Source organism: Neoarius graeffei, chromosome 4 (assembly GCF_027579695.1).
Source record: "Neoarius graeffei isolate fNeoGra1 chromosome 4, fNeoGra1.pri, whole genome shotgun sequence".
NCBI classification, from domain to species: domain Eukaryota; kingdom Metazoa; phylum Chordata; class Actinopteri; order Siluriformes; family Ariidae; genus Neoarius; species Neoarius graeffei.
In genome coordinates this window covers 76,734,361-76,755,009 of record NC_083572.1, presented here as the reverse complement: position 1 = coordinate 76,755,009, position 20,649 = coordinate 76,734,361, and the positions used below count along the sequence as shown (strand labels likewise).

At 39.4% G+C, this 20,649-nt stretch overlaps 1 protein-coding gene across 3 annotated transcripts; it reads left to right on the top strand.

Annotated features, from left to right (window-relative positions):
• Window positions 1-1,161: 1,161 nt before the first annotated feature.
• On the top strand, window positions 1,162-20,223 carry znf326 (zinc finger protein 326). 3 transcript variants are annotated; one of them, XM_060919735.1, is made up of 13 exons: window positions 1,162-1,238; window positions 1,329-1,372; window positions 1,877-1,934; window positions 2,049-2,355; window positions 3,457-3,607; window positions 4,397-4,413; window positions 4,494-4,539; window positions 4,810-4,891; window positions 5,292-5,439; window positions 5,508-5,601; window positions 9,470-9,600; window positions 9,702-9,797; window positions 11,815-12,198. In XM_060919735.1, exons 1-13 carry the CDS (start codon window positions 1,162-1,164, stop codon window positions 11,902-11,904), a joined length of 1,341 nt encoding a protein of 446 aa, XP_060775718.1. In that variant the 3' UTR covers window positions 11,905-12,198. The 3 variants fall into 3 exon arrangements, 2 of the variants coding, with proteins under 2 accessions (XP_060775718.1, XP_060775717.1); XR_009654573.1 differs by lacking the exons at window positions 1,162-1,238; window positions 1,329-1,372 and adding an exon at window positions 20,123-20,223 and having other exon boundaries at window positions 1,882-1,934; window positions 11,815-11,979; XM_060919734.1 differs by lacking the exons at window positions 1,162-1,238; window positions 1,329-1,372 and having other exon boundaries at window positions 1,882-1,934; window positions 5,526-5,601.
• Window positions 20,224-20,649: the final 426 nt, after the last annotated feature.

The following is a 20,649-nucleotide window of genomic DNA, read 5'->3' as shown; positions in this document are numbered from 1 at the left end:
GCCTTACGTATAATATTGTCAGCAATATGGTTACCACTAAGAGACTGGTCTAAATCCACGCTTACGTATTTGACACAGTTTCATGTTAATGGAAATAGAAAAAACTGGGTCTCACAGGATCCAATCTGGATAAAGTCCTGATACAAACTGAAAATGAACAGGGTCACCAGTTTTTATTTGAATTCTTAAGAAACACAGGTCTGATAAATAGAATCGAATGAAACTCAGATCAAGCTGAGCCCAGTAGATGGCAGCAATGCAACTCAAAGGATGCCAGCTGCCATTAAACCCCAAGGAAGAAGAAGAAGACTAGTTTTTATTTTAACAAGTGAAAAGCACGCATAGGCAATATATAACTTGTAGAATAACCTTGTGTGAAAACAAACTGTTCTAGCATTTAGATCCTTTTTAAAAATAGTTTATGTTGTAGTAAACAATACTAATGGTACCATTTGGGACAAAGCCCTTTTTATGTCCTTTAAAGGCAAGAGCGAGTGATGGCCATACTTGTGCTAAATTAACAGCAAGATATTTCAGTTTTAAAGAGTTTTTTGAATGGTAAAAGATCAAGGCAAAGGTGCTACTTCTCTAAATCCTTTCTGAAAAGAAAACTGTGTTATAAGCTTCTACATAGAACCTTTAAGGATTTCCCCCAAAATAACACACTGAAGAATACTTTAATGTGCTAGATGCTAGTGGATTGTATGAATTAAACCTTCCATATTGGTTTGCTAGTCAGAGGAGATTTTTAGCACTGTGCCTCTACGCAAAGCACTCTGATTGGAGTTATCTGCAAACAATTTAAATCAGGTGTGTTGGATTGGGGAAGAGACACCAGTATATTGTGGGTTTCAAGTGAAAGAAAATCTTCTCTTTTACATTTCTGACTGTGTTGAATATCACTGTTTATTTAGCTGTTGATACCCTCTGATGATTTAAATGCCTCTGCTTTATTGGGCTTTATTTATTTATTTATTTATTTTTTATTTATTTTTAAAAACTGTTTGGCTCGCTAAGCAGCATCCACAACTCTTATATATCCCTGGTAAAAACTTGGCCTAGATGTTTGATTCGGATGTTCGGTAGCCAGACTGAGTAGAATAATGATAAGTTTTTGCCTTTTAGATCTATATGTGCTTGATCCAAGGTTTAAAGACAGTGATGTCTGGTGATTCAATAGGAAAGATCTCTGAAATTGCTCCAAGATCATGTGAAGAGTCCTGTGGTCTTCTTCAGAAGTAGGTTATTTGCCTGAGTTTGTTAATAAAAGCCAATTGTGGAAATGGTGTTGCATTGTGAAAACCAAATATTTAATTGACTATTTTAAGAAATGTGGATGGGGCATCATCTATGTCAACACCTGAGGATGCAGGCAAGTCCATCTGTCCTTTTATTTATCTGTCTCTCTTTCTTACTCACATGCACACATACAGGAAGTTTACCTTTGCCATTTTAGCTATTGATCTTTATTTGGCATGTATTGATGTCGTCATTATTATTATTATTATTATTATCTTGGATTTGTGGTGTTTTTTTTTTAAAGTTTGATCCACTGACATGTTTTATACATGGTGTGATCTATCTATCTATCTATCTATCTATCTATCTATCTATCTATCTATCTATCTATCTATCTATCTATCTATTGGCCACATTATCATCTGAGAGAAAGTAATAGCAAATGGTGTAATCATGGCAATACCTTTCTAACCAGCTTTTGTAGTTATGCAGATCTGTTTTTTTTTTCAAGTGTTTGATTTATATAGTGCCTTTCTAACATGCAAGTTTGCTTTACAGGTACATAACACAAGGAATAATAATAATAATAATAATAATAATAATAATAAAAAAACCCTTTGTCTTCTGTTTTCTTTAGAGAAGGGTGACAGTTGGCAACAGTTTACACTGTTCCCATCCAAATCATCTGAGATGAGGTGAGATGATCCATTTTAAAATCCAGATGATTATTTTATTTAACTTTTGCATTTAGTTTGCAGTTACATGACCAATACTATTTCTTCTGTTTTTCACAAACTCCCCCCCCCCAGCTATGGTTCCTATGAATTCTTTGGTCTTGGAGCCACAAATGTTGGATGTGATGGAAGTTCCTGTGATGGCACCCAAGCTGCTGCTCTGATCGATGATGTGCTGTTAGACTCTCATTTGCCTTATCTAGGTTCCTCTAGGAGGTCCAGGTCACCATTTTCAGACAGTGAGAGCAGTCAGTACACCACCTTCAGCGATATCTCGGGTTCATCCACTTTATTTGACACACCGTGCATAAAGCCTAGACCTGTTGGCTGGCGTGGGAGAGGAGGAGATACTGCTGCAATATGTAGATTGAAAAGCAGAGGGGTGAGTATGATGCCAACAAAAATAGAATGCAATGATGCAGGAACTGCTGGTAAAATCACCATTTCTTGAAGCTAAGCACATTTTTAGTGTCCTGTTGCCCAAGATTCTTTGTCTACTGCCTCTCCTCTTTGGAGGATTTCTTTATTTTTAACATGCACATTTATCAAAGTGAAGGGACAAAAAGAAAGACAGAGACCAAACAACAAAGATTTAACAAACTATCCAGGGAAAAGGATTAAAAAAAGACATTTGTTTTTATTCTAAAGGTTTTGAATTAAGTGATGGGAGCAGCTAAGACAGGGGGGTTTAGGGAGTAGAGGGGGATTGCACATTATTGCCTACTATATTTATATATTATTTTGATGGGCTAAATCATAAATATGATTTCAGGAAAAAATAAGTAAATGAAAATATTTTTTAAAAAAATTAAAGGTGATTTTGTAAGAGGAATCAACTTGTCAGATATTGGTTAGATAAATGCGTCTTGATTATGTTCCATTGAGAATTGCTGTGAGCTTATTTTTTTTATTTTTTTATTAAAAGAAGCGTGTTCTTCAAGAAGGTTGAACCAGAGTAGGACTGAAAGCTTGGTGTGGTCTTTATATTTGAGTAAAATTACCTTTTTAACTATTGTCCTGGTTGTTAACAGAAATAGCTTATATTTTGGGGTCATTTGTGTTGTGGAGAGATCACTACCCTAATAATCCAAGTGTGGGGTTGTTAGGGATGCGGAGTCTGACGATGGTAGACAGCCTGCCTGTGACCTCTGACCAAAATGTGTGTATGAGTGGACATGGCCTCTTAGACTTCTTATAGTTTATTTTATTGGACATTAAGCCTTTATACCATAGATTTGTCAAGTGCTCCAATAAAAATACTTTTTTTTCTATAAGACACTGTTTTCTTCATTCCCTGATTCTGTTAATCAGTTACAGGAATTTGTTCTTTTAAATAATGGCTTTGGATAGATTTTATGCTCATGGGCTGTAAAATGTAGAATCAATGAGGTGTGAAAAGGAATTAAGAACCCAATAGTTATGTCCCTGCAAAGTCTGATGGAATGGACAATGAGTGTATGTAAGCTTATGTACATCTGATCAGATTTTCAGGTCGAGAGATGCTGTTAACCTCCAGAGCTTTCATTCAAACATGGTGATGCCAACACCTCGTGGCACAAAGCGGATGCTGATGGCTCCAGGCCCTCCAAGCAAGTTTGCAAAGAGGCAGAAGGTTGAAATGAGCATCAGGGCAGGTGGGTCTACATAATTGTGGTTGTGCTGGATTCAAGTTCCTGGATACTTAAACAAATCTGTAAAAGATATGATTAATTCATAATCGTCAAGGATCAGAAACATTACAGGGAGCAAAAATGGAAACCAAAACCACACATTTTCATGAAACCTTTTCAAAAATACAAATTAAAATTACTCTTAATTTTTCCAGACTGAAAATGTTTCAAAAAGTGCTTAACCAGTTAATGTTATTTTCCCATTCCTGTATGATTTAAAGAAAGTATAGGCTAAAGTATAGGCTAAACCAAAACATTTTTTTCATTAGACTCAAATTCCTGTCCAGAAGTCATGAATTCCTGCATACATGGTGACAGGAAGCTATAAGTCTAGTTAGCTAGCTTTTCAAAGATACGATTATGGCAGGAAAGTCTGTGTAGAAAGAACTGGTTCTGCAGTCCAATGCAGAATCCTATGATTCTGCAAATAACAGATCACATTGCAAAGTAGAACGATGCTCTGATGTAAGAGCTGGTAATCAGCAGCATCCTGTTCAAAGAGAACCTCTTTCACTTTATGTGGAAGGTTTTAAAGATGACAATCAACAAACGCCCTTGTGAAGTAGCTGACCGACAACCAAATGACAATTGGCCATATGTTAATGTTCCTTTATTTTGTTCTAACCAGTTTCCAGCTATGCTGGAGCAGAAATGTAAAAATATTGCTTCTGGTTCAAAAATGGAAAAATATAAAATGTATTCTATGATTTTTTTTTTTAATATACTTTTTTTTCTCATTTTTTCCATCTTCAGGAATGAATTCTGCAAAGGTGAGGATACTCATATAATGAATTTCCTAAATTATTTACTACTTACATTTATTTATCTGTTTACTCATTTATTGTTAAAGGAAGGTCATATTTCCTCTGATGGAAAGGACATGAAGGGAAAAGCTGGTATGTCCTATTTTCTCTGGCATTATGGCTAATTTCATGAGAACAATTTTGCATTTCCAAAAAATGGACTGCCTTAGTGTAGTACTCCCTTATTTAATACTTGGTACAAAATAACTGAAGGCTACATCATCCAGGCATGCTAATGCAGTTAGCACGTTTTCATGTGCAAATCAAGATGTTCTGCTTAAGTATTCCCCTTTAATCTTAACTTTTTATTTTGGAAAATATTCCATTTCAGTGTTTTTCCCCATCCTTGTGTTTTGTCATCAGTGGAGGAGAAGCGTGTTCGAGTCAGAGAGAAGCGAAGACGTAGACGAGAAAAGAACTGTGAGAAATATGGAGACAAGCACAGGTAATAAATGCTCAAACTTGGCTGAGAGTTGGTTATGGATTTGATCTTAGTTTATTGAGTACCCAGCAAGGTTTGTCCTGTGAACATCTATTTGGATTTGTCATCATAGATATAAAACAAACAACCCCCAAAGCTTTAGGATTTTAGATAGAATTTCTTATTTTGCTAGGAGTCTGTGATAGTTTGCTGTTTCAAATTGGGGAGGGGGGAACGTCACATGAATCTGAAACATGGAAAAATCAGTCTAAAAAATGAAATGTAAAACTAAAAGGCCACTGGCAACCTTTGCAATACTTAAGTAGGTGACCATGCATGTGTTTTGTTGTGCTGTACTGCCTTAACGCTACCTCAAGCTCTCATTTCAGTGTTCACAATGTAAAAATGGTTTGTTTCTCTTTAGATTAGCTTTCACATGTGCCTTTTGTAAATTTCGCACATTTGATGACCAAGATATTGAGAAGCACTTTGGAAGCACACATCACCATGAAACACTTGACTATATTCGACGACAGGCCAAGTTTGATGACCGGGTCATTAGCTTCCTCCATGTAAGTCTGCTTTAAAAGAATTTTTAAAGTAATCATTTGTATATGATTTACTGTTCTTTTTGTTCAAGGACTGTATGGTGCACAAGTTTCGTAAGACAGTCTCTGCTTTGTGCAAGTTGCGCAGCGTTTCAGACCAAAAGGCAAACCAGAAAGTCATGGAAGGTAGGTTTTCTTTAACTTGGTGTGGATTTAAAAAGAAAGCAAGCACCTTACTCTCATAAGGACCAATTTATTTATTTATTTTTAATCCTCTGTCCAAACTGTGCAGTTTCAGCAAAGCAATATGAGTAACAGGTTTTTGGTGTTGGTGCTCAAATATTTAGGAATAATGGCCATAAGATTCAAGAGTGATTTCCCTTCGTTCATTTTTTCTGGAGTCTAATACATTTATACCACAGAGCTGCTGAATTCACAAATCTGTTTGGTCAGAAGGTATTGATTTTTAATTTTCTCAAATAGCTACTCTTGTGATGGTACCATGAGGTTTATATTAATGTACTTGTTCTAATATGCTATTTTATAAAGTAGCAGCTCATTCACATTTAAACTCCACATAATCTAAGGCAAATAAATTGATTAAAAAAATTTAAAATGCAAATTGTTTACCAAATGTTGATATGGTAAGGGTTTTTTTTGTATTTATTTAGCATTAATGGAAGGATTCTCAACTATCCATACTTTCTAACAGTTAGGTTTTCCAATTCAGGACAGGGGACTTGTTTAAACTGTTAAAACAGGGATGGGCAACTGGCGGCCTGCCTCCTTACTCAGTGCGGCCCGTAGATCACTTTATTAATTATCAGGAAAAAAAATTAACCGTGGGCGGCATGGTGGTGTAGTGGTTAGCGCTGTCGCCTCACAGCAAGAAGGTCCGGGTTCGAGCCCCGTGGCCGGCGAGGGCCTTTCTGTGTGGAGTTTGCATGTTCTCCCCGTGTCCGCGTGGGTTTCCTCCGGGTGCTCCGGTTTCCCCCACAGTCCAAAGACATGCAGGTTAGGTTAACTGGTGACTCTAAATTGACTGTGAGTGTGAATGGTTGTCTGTGTCTATGTGTCAGCCCTGTGATGACCTGGCGACTTGTCCAGGGTGTACCCCGCCTTTCGCCCGTAGTCAGCTGGGATAGGCTCCAGCTTGCCTGCGACCCTGTAGAACAGGATAAAGCGGCTAGAGATAATGAGATGAGATGAAAAATTAACCGCGGCCTTTTTTTTTTTTACGGTTGTAATTACACTGACCGATAGAGGGCGCGTCCTATGCAAACAATATCAAAAACAACATACCATGCATTTTATCTCTCCAGGAAGCCCTCTGCGTGAAGACACTGAACTTTAGCCACGTTATGGATTTAGTGACCAAAGTAACAAATCTTATCAGAGGGGGGAACAGGTCCCTTTGTCACAGGAGGTTCATTGCCTTTTTGGATGAAGTGGACGCCGTGTATGGGGATTTACAAATGAGATCAGATGGATGAGTCGAGGGAAGTGTCTGGAGTGTTTTTTTGCGCTGCGCTCTGAACTACCAGTGTTCTTGGAGAACAGTGTTGGTGGTGATACAAGCACCTACTGCAGAAAACTCAGACCCACAGTTTATTTGCGACATGGCCTTTCTGACAGACATCACCTCGCATCTCAACCACATTAACACACACTTGCAGGGGAGAGACCAAACTGTTTGCGATCTGTATGCACCAGGGCCGTGCAAAGACCTTTGGAGGGGCAGGGGCTCAACATTCAAAAAAGGGCACTTGGAACAAATTTTTCACACAAGTTAACTTTATTCAAAACTAAATTTCAATTGCAACTGAACATTCTGTGTGTGTGTGAGTGAGATCCATCTAAATGCTGCAGTATTCTTCAAAGCAGCAGTCTTCGGTTTGCCATGTTCTTGAAAATGTCTATGACAACACTGTATTCAATATGGATATCTTTCTCAATTGCCAGCAGAAGAAGGTCTGACAGCCTTTCTTCATGACAAAGGCTGCGGAGTTTTGTCTTCACTACCACTGTATTTATTGAAGCATTAATATGAAAATATAGTTGATCTTGGTAACAAGACATGTCAGATAGTTCTTGTTCATTCTGAAGTGAAGATTAGTCTGACCTGTAGTTTTCTTTCTGACCCAACTGGACAGAGATCCACTGCCTTTTGCTGCCTCCTGCAGCTCCTTCTCTTTCTGCTTCTTTATCCTCTCTTTCCTTGGCATCTTTGCATAATGCAGGCTTTCACTTATTTAGAAAACGTTTCCCTATGTTTTAACTCAACTAACCTAAGCTACTATAACATAATAGTCTTGATAGAATGTGTTGTGGACGTCGTCATTCAGCCTTAAGTTTTCGAAGCTGCTAGAATATGTTATTAACGCCGTCGTTCAAACTAAAGTTTCCGAATCTGCCACGTTAATGAAATGGATGGAGCAAACTGTTTAAATATAGCCTAGGCGGCTTCATTAAATGATAAACAACCCTACGCATTTACTGTTGTGTTCTAAGCTGCACAATATTGCATGTTCAGATAAGAAATGAAAGGAGACTTTCAGTGTGACCTTACCATGCCGTTCCTCGCACTGTCTCCCACTGTCAACCGCCTGCATGCGCTTTCTGCACGGAGGCTCACTGAATGCATGACGTCACGGATTGATGCCCGCATTTACATAGAAAAACGTTATTTTATAAATCTATAATTTCATATATTATTGTCAAATTGTAGAGAATATTGATGTTGGAGCTAACTTATCTTTTACAAATATTAAAAAACAACAAAACAGTCCCTATGAAAAGGGCACTTTGGACAGCAAACAGAAAAGGGGCAGGGGCTAGAGCACCTGTAGCACCGGTTCATTGCACGTGGGTGGTATGCACACACAACCGCATTCCAGCGTAAACTCGACCTGTTCATAGAAGGATTTTCTTCCCATCATCCAAATTTGGCACACTTTCCCGCTTGTGAGGAGATGCGAAAAGATAACCCCAGGTGCGAGAAACTACTTCAGAAGTATAGGGCCGACATCGAAAAATTGCAGGAGCAGTTTAATGATCGTTTCCAAGATTTTCATGTGATGAAACCACGAATTGCGCTATTCACGGACCCCGTCTCTGCTGCTGTCAGCGAGCAACCATCAGAACTGCAGCTCGAACTCTGCGAGTTGCAGTCAGATCCGTATTTTCAAGCAAAGCGCAATGAGGGGGGAATTTCATTTTGGAGACTGCTACCAAAGGCACGTTTTCCACTCCTCAGAGATTTTGCTCTGTCAATGGCCAGCATGTTTGGGAGCACTTACATTTGTGAGAGCAGCTTTTCAACAATGAAGCACATTAAGTCAAAAGAGAGGAACAGACTCACGGATGATACTCTTTTTCATTTGATGCGGATTGGATGCACAAAGATTGACATTGATATCCAGTCTATTGTGTGCCAGCAGGCAAAACCACAAGTATCTCATTAAGTTGCACTTAATGTTGGGCCGCTGTTTTTTTTTTTTTTTTTTTTTTTTTTTGTGCCTCATTGAATGTGAGCCCTTTTGCACTTTGTTTCTTTTAAAACAAACTTGTTTGTCGTTTAACAAGACGAGCATTATGTTAAAAATGCATTTCAGTGTGGAAAACATTAAATAAATGTATGTTGGTTCAATAAACATACAGACATAAGAATATATAAATATTTTGTTCTTATTTAAAATTCTTTTGTAACTTCTCCCATATCTGATTAGTTGAAGTGCGTGGTCATGTGGCCCTCTGATGGTGATGAAAAATTGTGGCCCTCTTTATCATGCAAGTTGCCCATCCCTGTGTTAAAAGCATGCAATGCCTTTCTTTTAATAAAAACAATTAATCGATAATTTGTGATGGTGAAAGGGGAATAAACACTTTGGAATGTGCTATTATTGATGAATACCACAATGGGTCATAATGGTCACATTATACCACCCGGTTGTTTTATTATTTTCCTAAAACAGCACATCCCCTTGTGTTTTAGGCCTTACATATAAATGAATGGTGCTCTGATGGAGTCCCAAATCTTATTCATGCTGTACAGGGGTGACTGAGGATGACTACATGAGGAAGATAGAGGTGGTGCACTGTATGGCCTGCAACATTTACATTCCTGCTGTCTCCACTTCTGTCCAGCAGCATCGCCATTCCCCTCTACACCTAAAATCCAAAGTGGTACTTCAGCTATGGGTTGTGCTGTAAATATTTAATGGCAACCGTGCCATCTGTTTTTATCAATTTTGTATCAAATTGTGGCTTTTTTGTGTCCTCTAAAGGTGTACAAAGAGCAGCTGAAACGGGAGAGTGTGCTGACGGCAAAAGCCATAATAAATAATGACAGTGTTAAAAGTCGCTATGAGAAATACATTAAGGTAACTGTGAATTATGCTCATGAGGTCATAAATGCTTGCCATGTTATACAACCACAATTCCAAAAAAGTTGGGATGCTGTGTAAACTAATAAATAAAAACAGAATGCGATAATGATAACTTGCATGAATTTGCAAGTCATGGAAACCCTATATTTAAAATGGTACAAAGGCAACATATCAAATGTTGAAACTGAGGAATTTTATTGATTTTTGAAAAATGTATGCTCCATTTTTGAATTTGATTTCAAAAACAAGTTTAAAAAAGTTGGGACAGGGGCGTGTTTACCATGGTGTTGCATCACCTTTACTTGGGACAGCACGGTGGTGTAAGTGGTTAGCACGGTTGCCACACAGTAAGAAGGTTCTGGGTTCGAGCCCAGTGACCGGCGAGGGCCTTTCTGTGCGGAGTTTGCATGTTCTCCCCGTGTTTGTGTTGATTTCCCCCACAGTTCAAAGACATGCAGTTAGGTTATGGGACGGCCTTGGGCTGAGGTGCCCTTGAGCAAGGCACCTAACTCCCAACTGCTCCCCAGGCACTGTTGGCATGCCTGCCCACTGCTCTGGGTATGTATGTGTGTGCATGTGTGTTTTCACTGCTTCGGATGGGTTAAATGCAGAGAGGAATTTCACAAGTGTGTGATGAATAAAGTTGTGCTTTCTTTTTAACAACACTTTGGGAACTGAGGAGACCAGTTGCTGTAGTTTTGAAAATGCTGTCTCATTCTTGCCTGATATACAATTTCAGCTGCTCAACAGTTCAGGGTCTACTTTGTTGTATTTTGTGCTTCATAATGTGTCAAATGTTTTTTAAATGGGAGAGGGGTCCAGTTTAGCACCTGGACTCCTTTGCTACAGAGCCATGCAGTTTTAATATGCGCAGAAAGCGGTTTGGCATTATCTTGCTGAAAGGAGGAAGGCCTTCCCTGAAAAAGATTTTGCCTGGATGGCAGCATATTGCTCTGAAACGTGCATATATCATTCAGCATTAATGATGCCTTCCCAGATGTACAAGCTACCCATGTCATATACACTAACCCTCATACCATCACAGATGCTGGCTTTTGAACTACGCACTGATAACAAGCTGGATGGTCCCTCTCCTCTTTAACCTGGAGGACGTGGTGTTGATTTCGAAAAATAATTTCTACTTTTGATTCATCAGACCTTGGGATAATTTTCCACTTCGCCTCAGTCCATTGTAAAAGAGGTCGGGCCCAGAGAAGGTGACGGTGTTTCTGGATATTGTTTATATCTGGTTTTAACTTGCATTTGTGGATGCAGTAATGAACCGTTTTCACAGATGATAGTTTTCTGAAGTGTTCCTGAGTCCATACAGTGATTTCCACTACAGACACGTGTCTGCTTTTAATGCAGTGTCGCCTGAGGGCCTGAAGATCACAGGCATCCAATGTCCGTTTTCAGCCTTGTCCTTTTGCATGCAGAGATTTTCTCCAGATTCTCTGAATCTTTTAATGATATGTACCATAGATGATGTGATCCCCAAATTCTTTGCAGTTTTATAGTGAGGAACATTATTCTTAAATTGTTTCACTGTTTGCCCACGCAGCCTTTCACAGAGTGATGAACCCCTCCCCATCTTTACTTCTGAGACACTCCACCTCTCTGCGATGCTCTTTTTATACCCAATCATGTTACTGGCCTCTTGACAATTAATGAAATTTAGGGTTTTTTTTCTTTGCTTTTTTTTTTAAGCATTACACAACTTTTACAGTCTTTTTGTTGCCCCGTCCCCATTTTTCTGAAATGTGTTGTTGCCATCAAATTCAAAACGAGCGTATATTTAAAAAAAAAAAAAACAATAAAATTTGTTTCAACATTTACATGGTCTTTATATGATTTTCAATGAAATATTGGCTTTCCATGATTTTACAAGTCTTCATTATTTGTTTTACAGTGTCCTAACTTTTTTTTTTTTGGAATTGGGATTGTACATAAGGCAGTGATAGTGTAACATGCAGTGATTTTTATTTTTATTTTAAATGTATGCAATTTTCAGGGAGAAGACCCTTTTGTAATGGATGCTAAAGAAGACACTAGCTCAGATTTTTCTGAAATGGAGGACGATAAGATGGAAAATGATGATTAAAAATGAACTTGCTCTTATGCTTGATGTGTGTTCACTCAATCCATGTGATGTCATCCAAAATTAGAACCTCTAAAGGTGTGAGATTGTGTTCTCCTTTAAGTTGAGTTTGTAGTAAATTGTGCATTTGGTGATGGTACATCTTCCTAGAAGTGTTAATTATTTTCTGTTCAACTTTAATGGCAGAATTACAGGTGTTGATGAGTATATAAAATTGAGATAGAGATGGTTATGGTGTTTAGTATTTGTATTGGAGAATTATGCATGTCTGTGGGGAAATACATGTATGCAGTTAAATTATTCTCATGTCATGCTTTGTATCCATCTCTTCCTTCCTTCCTTCCTTGGTTTGTTAGTTTCCAGTCTCTGTACCTTGTAGTGGTCACCCACTTGCATCATTATTTCTGAATTTTGGAGGAAGCTGTTGAATAGGACTTATAAATGCTTTTTTTTTGGGGGGGGGGGGAGCCTCCCCCCAACCTGCTTTGTTCATTCATTTATTACTCTTTTACATCTATCTTTTGCAAAGGAGGAATTTAGTGTGAAACTGCACAATTCAGCTCTGTTGAATTGCACGTATAAACTCAAATCAGGAAAAAATGGGAGAGTATGTTGAAATTACTTAAAACACTAGAACGGCATATTATTTGATGTTTTACCTCATTAATTTGCTTTTTTTCTCAAACTTTTTTCCCAATTTTGATTCTTGCAACATATTTCAAAAAAGTTGACATAGTAAAGCATTTACCACTTTTTAAGGTTGCCGTTCCTTCTCACAACACTTAAAAGATCCTTAGGGGCTGAAGACACCAAATGATGAAGCATTTCAAGTATTATTTTGTCCCATTCTTCAGGTGAACAAGGGTACAGGGTCATCATTGTCATATTTTTTTTTATTTCAAAATTCACTACACCCTTGTCCTCCACAGCCATGTCTTTGTAATGTGTGCAGAATGTGGTTTCGTATTGTCTTGTTGAAATGTTCCTGGAAAAGATGTCTTGAAGGCAGAATATGTCACTTCAAATCCTTGATATACTTTTCTAAATTAATCCTGCCATCACAAAATTGTGAGTTACTTTTGCCAAGGGCACTGACACAATCCCATACCACGATGGACCCTGGCTTTTGGACGTGTTACTGGTCCCAGTCTGGATAGTCTTTTTCATCTTTGGGCTGGAACACATGGCATCCATTCCTTACAAAAAAAAAAGATATACCAGAATACTGTCATGCAGTGGCAGCTCCAGAGATTTTTCTTTTGGGTGGCAAAGCAGGGGCATAGATTGTCGATGCAGCACTTTATGCAAATCGTAGAAATAATTTTTACTTACGCTCAAGAAAGACTCACAAGTCATCTGGTCAAATATGTATTGAGCTATTGTACCATCAAGGAAAACTGATTCAACCATCTAAACCATCTTTTCTGAAAGTACATTCCCAAGCAATGAATGGAACTATTCTGTCCTAGTGATGTATCAAAAAATAGACGGATAGCGAACTGTTTAGATTGTGGATCTTTACTGAAGACTTCAAACTTGTACAGATGTGTTCATCCTCGATTTCCATAAAACTAAAAGAAACAGAAGAATGTCTCTCTCTGGGTGAAACCATTTCAAAATTCCGGGGGTGGGGTGTGAAATAACGTAAATAACGGTAGGTAGAGATAAGATGAGGGCTTAGTATCTCTGTAGATAGATTATTGAATTTCAAAAATGTGTTTTAGGCGGCACGGTGGTGTAGTGGTTAGCGCTGTCGCCTCACAGCAAGAAGGTCCTGGGTTCGAGCCCCGGGGCCGGCGAGGGCCTTTCTGTGCGGAGTTTGCATGTTCTCCCCGTGTCCGCGTGGGTTTCCTCTGGGTGCTCTGGTTTCCCCCACAGTCCAAAGACATGCAGGTTAGGTTAACTGGTGACTCTAAATTGACCGTAGGTGTGAATGTGAGTGTGAATGGTTGTCTGTGTCTATGTGTCAGCCCTGTGATGACCTGGCGACTTGTCCAGGGTGTACCCTGCCTTTCGCCCGTAGTCAGCTGGGATAGGCTCCAGCTTGCCTGCGGCCCTGTAGAAGGATAAAGCGGCTAGAGATAATGAGATGAGAAAATTTGTTTTAATAAATCTTTTTAAAATAGGGGGGCAACTGTGGTGGCAAGACTTATTTTTACAGTGGCAACTGCCACCTTTTGCCACCCCTTAAAACTGCACCTGCTCTCATGTATGACCACGATGCACGTGTCCCCTGTGTGATGGTCCATTCTGGATGCCTCCGAACCCAGAGAGGTCAATGTGCTTCTGGACACAGTTAACATAAGGCTTCCTTTTTTGCACAGTAAAGTTTTAACTGACATTTGTGGACATACCGCCAGATTGTAATGTTTGATAAAGGTTTGCCAAAGTAATCCCGAGCCCACATGTTTATATCAGCTATAAATGAATGACAGTTCTGGATGCAGTGCTGTGTGAGATCAGGGGTGTTCAGCTTGGGCTTGCACCCTTGCCCTTTACACACTGAAATTCCTCCAGATTCCTTGAATCGTTAAATATTATACATCATAGAGGGTGCAATATCTAAATCCCTTCATATCTTTATTTGAGAAACATCATTTTTAGACATTTCAATTATTCTGTCATGCATTTGTTGACAGACTGGAGAGTCCCGGCCCATTTTTGCTTCTCAAAGACTAGGCTTTTCTTGGATACTGATTTTGTACCAAATCATGATTAGAATAACCTGGTGACATCACCTGTTTCAAATCACATCATTATTTAATTGTTTCACCTCATTACTAGCCCTAAATTGCCCCGTCCCAACTTTTTTTTGGAATATCTTATAGACCTGAAACACAGGAATGGATGGAAATTAACAAATGAAATTATGTTGACCAGACAAAACATGGAATATCTTGGGTTCATACTGTTTGTAATGAAATAAAGTACAAGTCACAGTAAATTTAGAAATCATTGCTTTCTTTATTTGAATTTTCTATACTGTTTTTTTTTTTAAATTTGTGGTCTTTTATACATTTTAAATAAACATGTTTGATATACATATCACACAAAGGTGAATCTAAAAAAATTAGAATATCCTGAAAAAATTTATTTTTTCATAATTTAATTCAAAAAGGTAAACTTTCATATATTCCATCCATCCATTATCTGTAGCTGCTTATCTTGCGCAGGGTCACAGGAGCCTATTCCAGCTGACTATGGGCAAGAGGCAGGGTACACCCTGGACAAGTCGCCAGGTTATCGCAGGGCTGACAGGCACACAACCATTCACACCTACAGTCAACTTAGAGCTATCAGCTAGCCTAACCTGCATGTCTTTGGACTGTGGGGGAAACCCATGCAGACATGGGGAGAACATGCAAATTCCACACACAAGGGCCCCTGTCAGCCACTGGGCTTGAACCCAGGACCTTCTTGCTGTGAGGTGACATTGTTTTTCAGAAGTTGGACATTTCTGTATTGTAAATCCTTTTTTGATTGATCTTAGGAAATATTCTAATAATTTGAAATACTGGATTTCTGATTTTCATGAGATATAAGCCGTAATCATCAAAATTGAAACAAAAAAGGCTTGAAGTATTTCACTTTACATGTAATGAATATCCGGGCGGCACGGTGGTGTAGTGGTTAGCGCTGTCGCCTCACAGCAAGAAGGTCCTGGGTTCGAGCCCCGGGGCCGGCGAGGGCCTTTCTGTGTGGAGTTTGCATGTTCTCCCCGTGTCCACGTGGGTTTCCTCCGGGTGCTCCGGTTTCCCCCACAGTCCAAAGACATGCAGGTTAGGTTAACTGGTGACTCTAAATTGAGCGTAGGTGTGAATGTGAGTGTGAATGGTTGTCTGTGTCTATGTGTCAGCCCTGTGATGACCTGGCGACTTGTCCAGGGTGTACTCCGCCTTTCGCCCGTAGTCAGCTGGGATAGGCTCCAGCTTGCCTGCGACCCTGTAGAAGGATAAAGCGGCTAGAGATAATGAGATGAGATGAGATGTAATGAATATAGAATATAGGCGGCATATGGTGTAGTGGTTAGTATGTTCATTTATACACTTAATACTTGGTTGGGGCTCCTTTACCCCAAATTACTGCATCAATGCAGTGTGGCATGGAGGTGATCAGCCTGTGGCACAGCTGAGGCATTACTGAAGCCCAGGTTGCTTTGATAGTGACCTATTTTTGGGTTGGGTGTTTCTCATCTTCCTCTTGACAATACCCCATAAATTCCCTATTGGGTTCAGATCAGGTGAGTTGGTTGGCCAATAAAACACAGTAATATCATGGTCAGCAAACAATTTGGTAGTAGTTTTGGAACTGTGGGCAAGTGTTAAGTCCTGCTGGAAAAGGAACTTGCCATCTCCATAAAGCTTGTCAGCAGATGGAAGCATGAAGTGCTCTAAAATCTCCTGATAGATGCCTGCATTGACTTTGGACTTGATAAAAACACAGTGGATCAACACCAACAGATGACATGACAGTCCAAATCATCACAGACTGCAGAAACTTCACATTGGACTTCAAACACCTTGGATTCTGTGCCTCTCCACTATTCCTCCAGACTTGAGGACCTTGATTTCCAAATGAAATGCAAAATTTACTTCCATCTGAAAAGAGAACTTTGGACCACTGAGCAACAGTCCAGTTCTTTCTCTCCTTAGCTCAGATAACACACTTCTGACATTGTCTCTGGTTCAGGAGTGGCTTGATATTAGGAAAGCAACAGTTTTAGTTCCTTTCCTGAAGATATCTGTGTGCAGTGGCTCTTGATACATTGACACAAGCCTCAGGCCACTCATGGTGATACTCTCCCAAGTTCTTGAATTGACTTTTCTTGACAATCCTCTCAAGGCTGCGGTCATTCCTCTTGCTTATGCACCTTTTCCAGCCAGCTTTTTCAGCGATGATGTTCTGTGGCTTATCCTGTTTGTGGAGGGTGTTGTTGATCATCTTCTGGACAACTGTGAAGTCAGAAGTCTTCCCCATGATTGTGATTGCATGTCCTGAACTAGACTGAGCGATATACAGGATTTATACTCTTTTACTCAACTTGAAATGAAATATTCTGTTTTGAGATGTTTCTTTTAATTTTTGTTGTGCTGAAGGCCATACTTATCAAAATTTATAATAGAAAAATGCTTGAAACATTTTAGTTTATGTGTAATGAGTCTAGAATATATTAAATTTTCATGTTCTTAAATAACTGATGGAAAATATTGAACTTTTTCACAATATTCTACTTTTTTAGATGTATACAGGATATTACACAGTTGCACAGACATGAAGTTTGTCTTCAGGTGGTGAATATATTCATGAGTGAGCAAAGTGAATGAGTGAAAATATTTTCAACAGGAGAAGATAAATTTTGTATCTTCACGCCATAGTGTAATGTTCTTTATATTATATGGAAATAGCCACAAAAAATATGCAAGTTAGTCAAAATAATTTTAATTTTGAACCAGTTTGCTATTTTGATAATGTGTGTCTAGTCAGCAGGAAAACACTAGAAGTGACATCATCGGAGTGAAATATTGGGAATTATTATACAGTGCCCTCCACAATTACTGGCACCCCTCATTAAGATGTGTTCTTAGGCTTCTAATAAGTTCATTTTTTAAAAATAATATAGGACAACAATGCAAAAAAAGAGAAAAATTCAACCTTTAATTCAAGTGCATTTATTCAGTGGGAAAAAATCCCACATTAAGAAATAATTCTTTTACATGAAATCATGTGTGCCACAATTATTGGCACCCCTGATGTTAATACTTTGTACAAGCCCCTTTTGCCAACAAGACAGCACTTAATCTTCTCCTATAACTTTTCACAAGATGGGAGAATACAGAGAGAGGGATATTCGACCATTCCTCTTTGCACAATCTCTCTAAATCATCCAGAGTCCTGGGTCCTCTCCTATGCACTCTCCTCTTCAGCTCACCCCACAGGTTTTCAATTGGGTTGAGGTCTGGGGACTGAGATGGCCATGGGAGGAGCTTGATTTTGTGTCTGGTGAACCATTTTTGTGTAGATTTGGCCACATGTTTAGGGTCATTATCTTGCTGAGAGACCCAGTGACAACCCATCTTCAGCTTTCGGGCAAAAGCCACCAGATTTTGATTTAAAATGTCCTGGTATTTCAAAGAGTTCATGATGCCATGCACCCTACCAAGGTTCCTGGGGCCTTTGGAAGAGAAACAGGCCCACAGCATCACCGATCCTCCCCCATACTTTACAGTGGGCATGAGGTGCTTTTCTGCATACTCATCTTTTGTGTTATGCCAGAGTGTTTGTTGCCAAAAAGCTCTGTCTTGGTCTCATCTGACCAAAGCACACGGTCCCAGTTGAAGTTCCAGTACCTCTTGGCAAACTCCAGATGTTTACATTTATGCTTGTAAGTGAGAAAAGACTTTTTCCGTGCATGCCTCCCAGACAGCTGGTTGGCATGTAGATAGCACCTGATGGTTGTTATGGAGACTTTGTGACCCCAAGATGCTACTCTTTGATGCAGTTCTCCAACAGTGAGCTTTGGAGAACTTTTAACTTCTCTTACCATCCTCCTCACTGTGCGTGGTGGCAAGATAAACTTGCATCCTCGTCCAGGCTTGTTTGCGACTGTTCCAGTTGTTTTAAACTTCTTGATGATTCCTCTGACTGTAGATATGGGCAGGCGTAGGTGAGTGGCTATTTTCTTGTAGCCATTGCCTGACTTATGAAGGTCGACATGCATCTGCCTTACTTGAATGGTGTGTTCTCTTGTCTTTCCCATGTTGAAGAGTGGATAAGAGAAATAGGCCTCTGTGTCACATCATATTTATACTCCAGGGAAACAGGATGTGATGAATTACTAATTAAAGGTTCCTAGATACTCTGATCAACTTTATAAACTACAGTAGAAATGACAGAAATGCTTCAATTACATTTATTTTCTAGGAATTGTTATGGGTGCCAATAATTGTGGAACAGGTGATTTTATGAAAAATAATTATTTCTTAGGGATTTTTTTTAATTCACCTGAGGATAAAGCGGCTAGAGATAATGAGATGAGACTTGAGTTAAAGGTTACATTTTTCTACAATTTTCAGTGTGGGATTATGCTTCTGCAATAAGAATTTAATTTAAGCTTTTAACACATCTTAACCAGGGGTGCCAAAAATTGTGAAGGGCGCTGTACATACAGGACACGCTTTCCATGGAATAAAAACATGTATTCTATTCCCTTCTTGTGGGTTTATTGATAGTATGCAATATTGTTATCATATTGCTTATTTTCCATGTATTACACCACCATACCCAATGGAGAATGAGCGTGCAATATTGTTACAATATTGCACGTTGTCAAGACAACATGATGTCATACGTTGGAGATGTAAAACTTCCGCATTAGCAAATGACCGTAACAATTTGTAAACAAATATGGTCACCAGGTTTGTGTCGTTAAAAACGGAAGGTTTTTAGAAAATTTTGGCTGCCAGGTTGCTCCGTTGTGTGTAGCTGTCGATGTTGATTTTAAAAGCAACTAAGTAAATTACACAGGGAAAATAATAATAATAATAATAATCTGCTTGACTGCACTAGCATTGGCCTTTGCTAACACTACACCAGCTGGAAGGTAACTGGACTGCCACACTAACAGTGTCACGCTCCCGGACTCACCTAACCTTCTGGACTCCACTTCCCACAATCCCACTCACGCACCTGACACTACCATGTGCACCCAATCCACCAATCTGGAGCCACTTCCTAGGAGTAGCTCCCCCAAGTTCTATTTGTTATTACCTGTACCTTTTTGTTTATGTCTGTATTTATACCCCTCTGTTTGTTTAGTTCTTGGCACAGTATTGCTTCCACATTTTTCGTGAGCCTACTGAGCGTTTGTATCTGGTTGCATTTCCGTGTATGACCCTTTTCGCCTTCCGGTTTCTTCCTGTTTCGCTTAGCCCTTCTGTTTGTTTGCTCTTTTCTCTTGCTTCCTGGTTTCTTGATCTCCGCCTGTTTCTCGACTCTGATTTGCCTAGCCCTTGTGTTTATTCTGCCTGTGTTTTCCTGATTTCTGGTTCTTGGACTCTCACCCATTTCATGACCATGATTTGTCTAGCCCTCATTACTCAGTTGGATTTCCCAGTATTGACCTGGCCTGGTTATTGTACATTGCCTTCTCTCACTGTGTCTATTAAAACCCTGAGTTTGTTCTTAATCCACGAGCGTCTGGTCTGTCATTGCTGCATTACAGAATACTGTGCCGACATGCAGACAGTGGATTACACTGAGCTACAGGTGGTGCTTAGCAGTTAAGGACAGATGCTTGGACAACATCAGCAGCGTTTCGACTCGGTGACCCAGTCCATCCAGATATCTTACTCAGCAGCAGGGTGAGCAGCAAAAAGAGTTTGTACAGATCGCCGGAAGCATGAAGGAAATCACAACTCAACTCCAATGACTCAGCCTCCCCAGCGCGCCCAGGGTCACTAACCAGGCTGCTCCCCCCATGGCAGGTACCTGTTTGTTTGTTGTCAGCAAGCCAGATAAATTTGATGGTTTACCGAATCAGTGTAAGGGGTTTTTGTTACAACATTCTATATTTTTTGCGAATTCCCCCCAGAGCTCAGACAAGGCTCGCATCTCCTTTGTTATTTCTCACCTTACAGGCAAGGCTTTAGACTGGGCTACCGTAGTTTGGCACATTGCCCAGTTCAACATTTACAATGATTTTATTAAAGAATTTAACACTGTTTTCAATCACACCAATGAGGGTTGCTC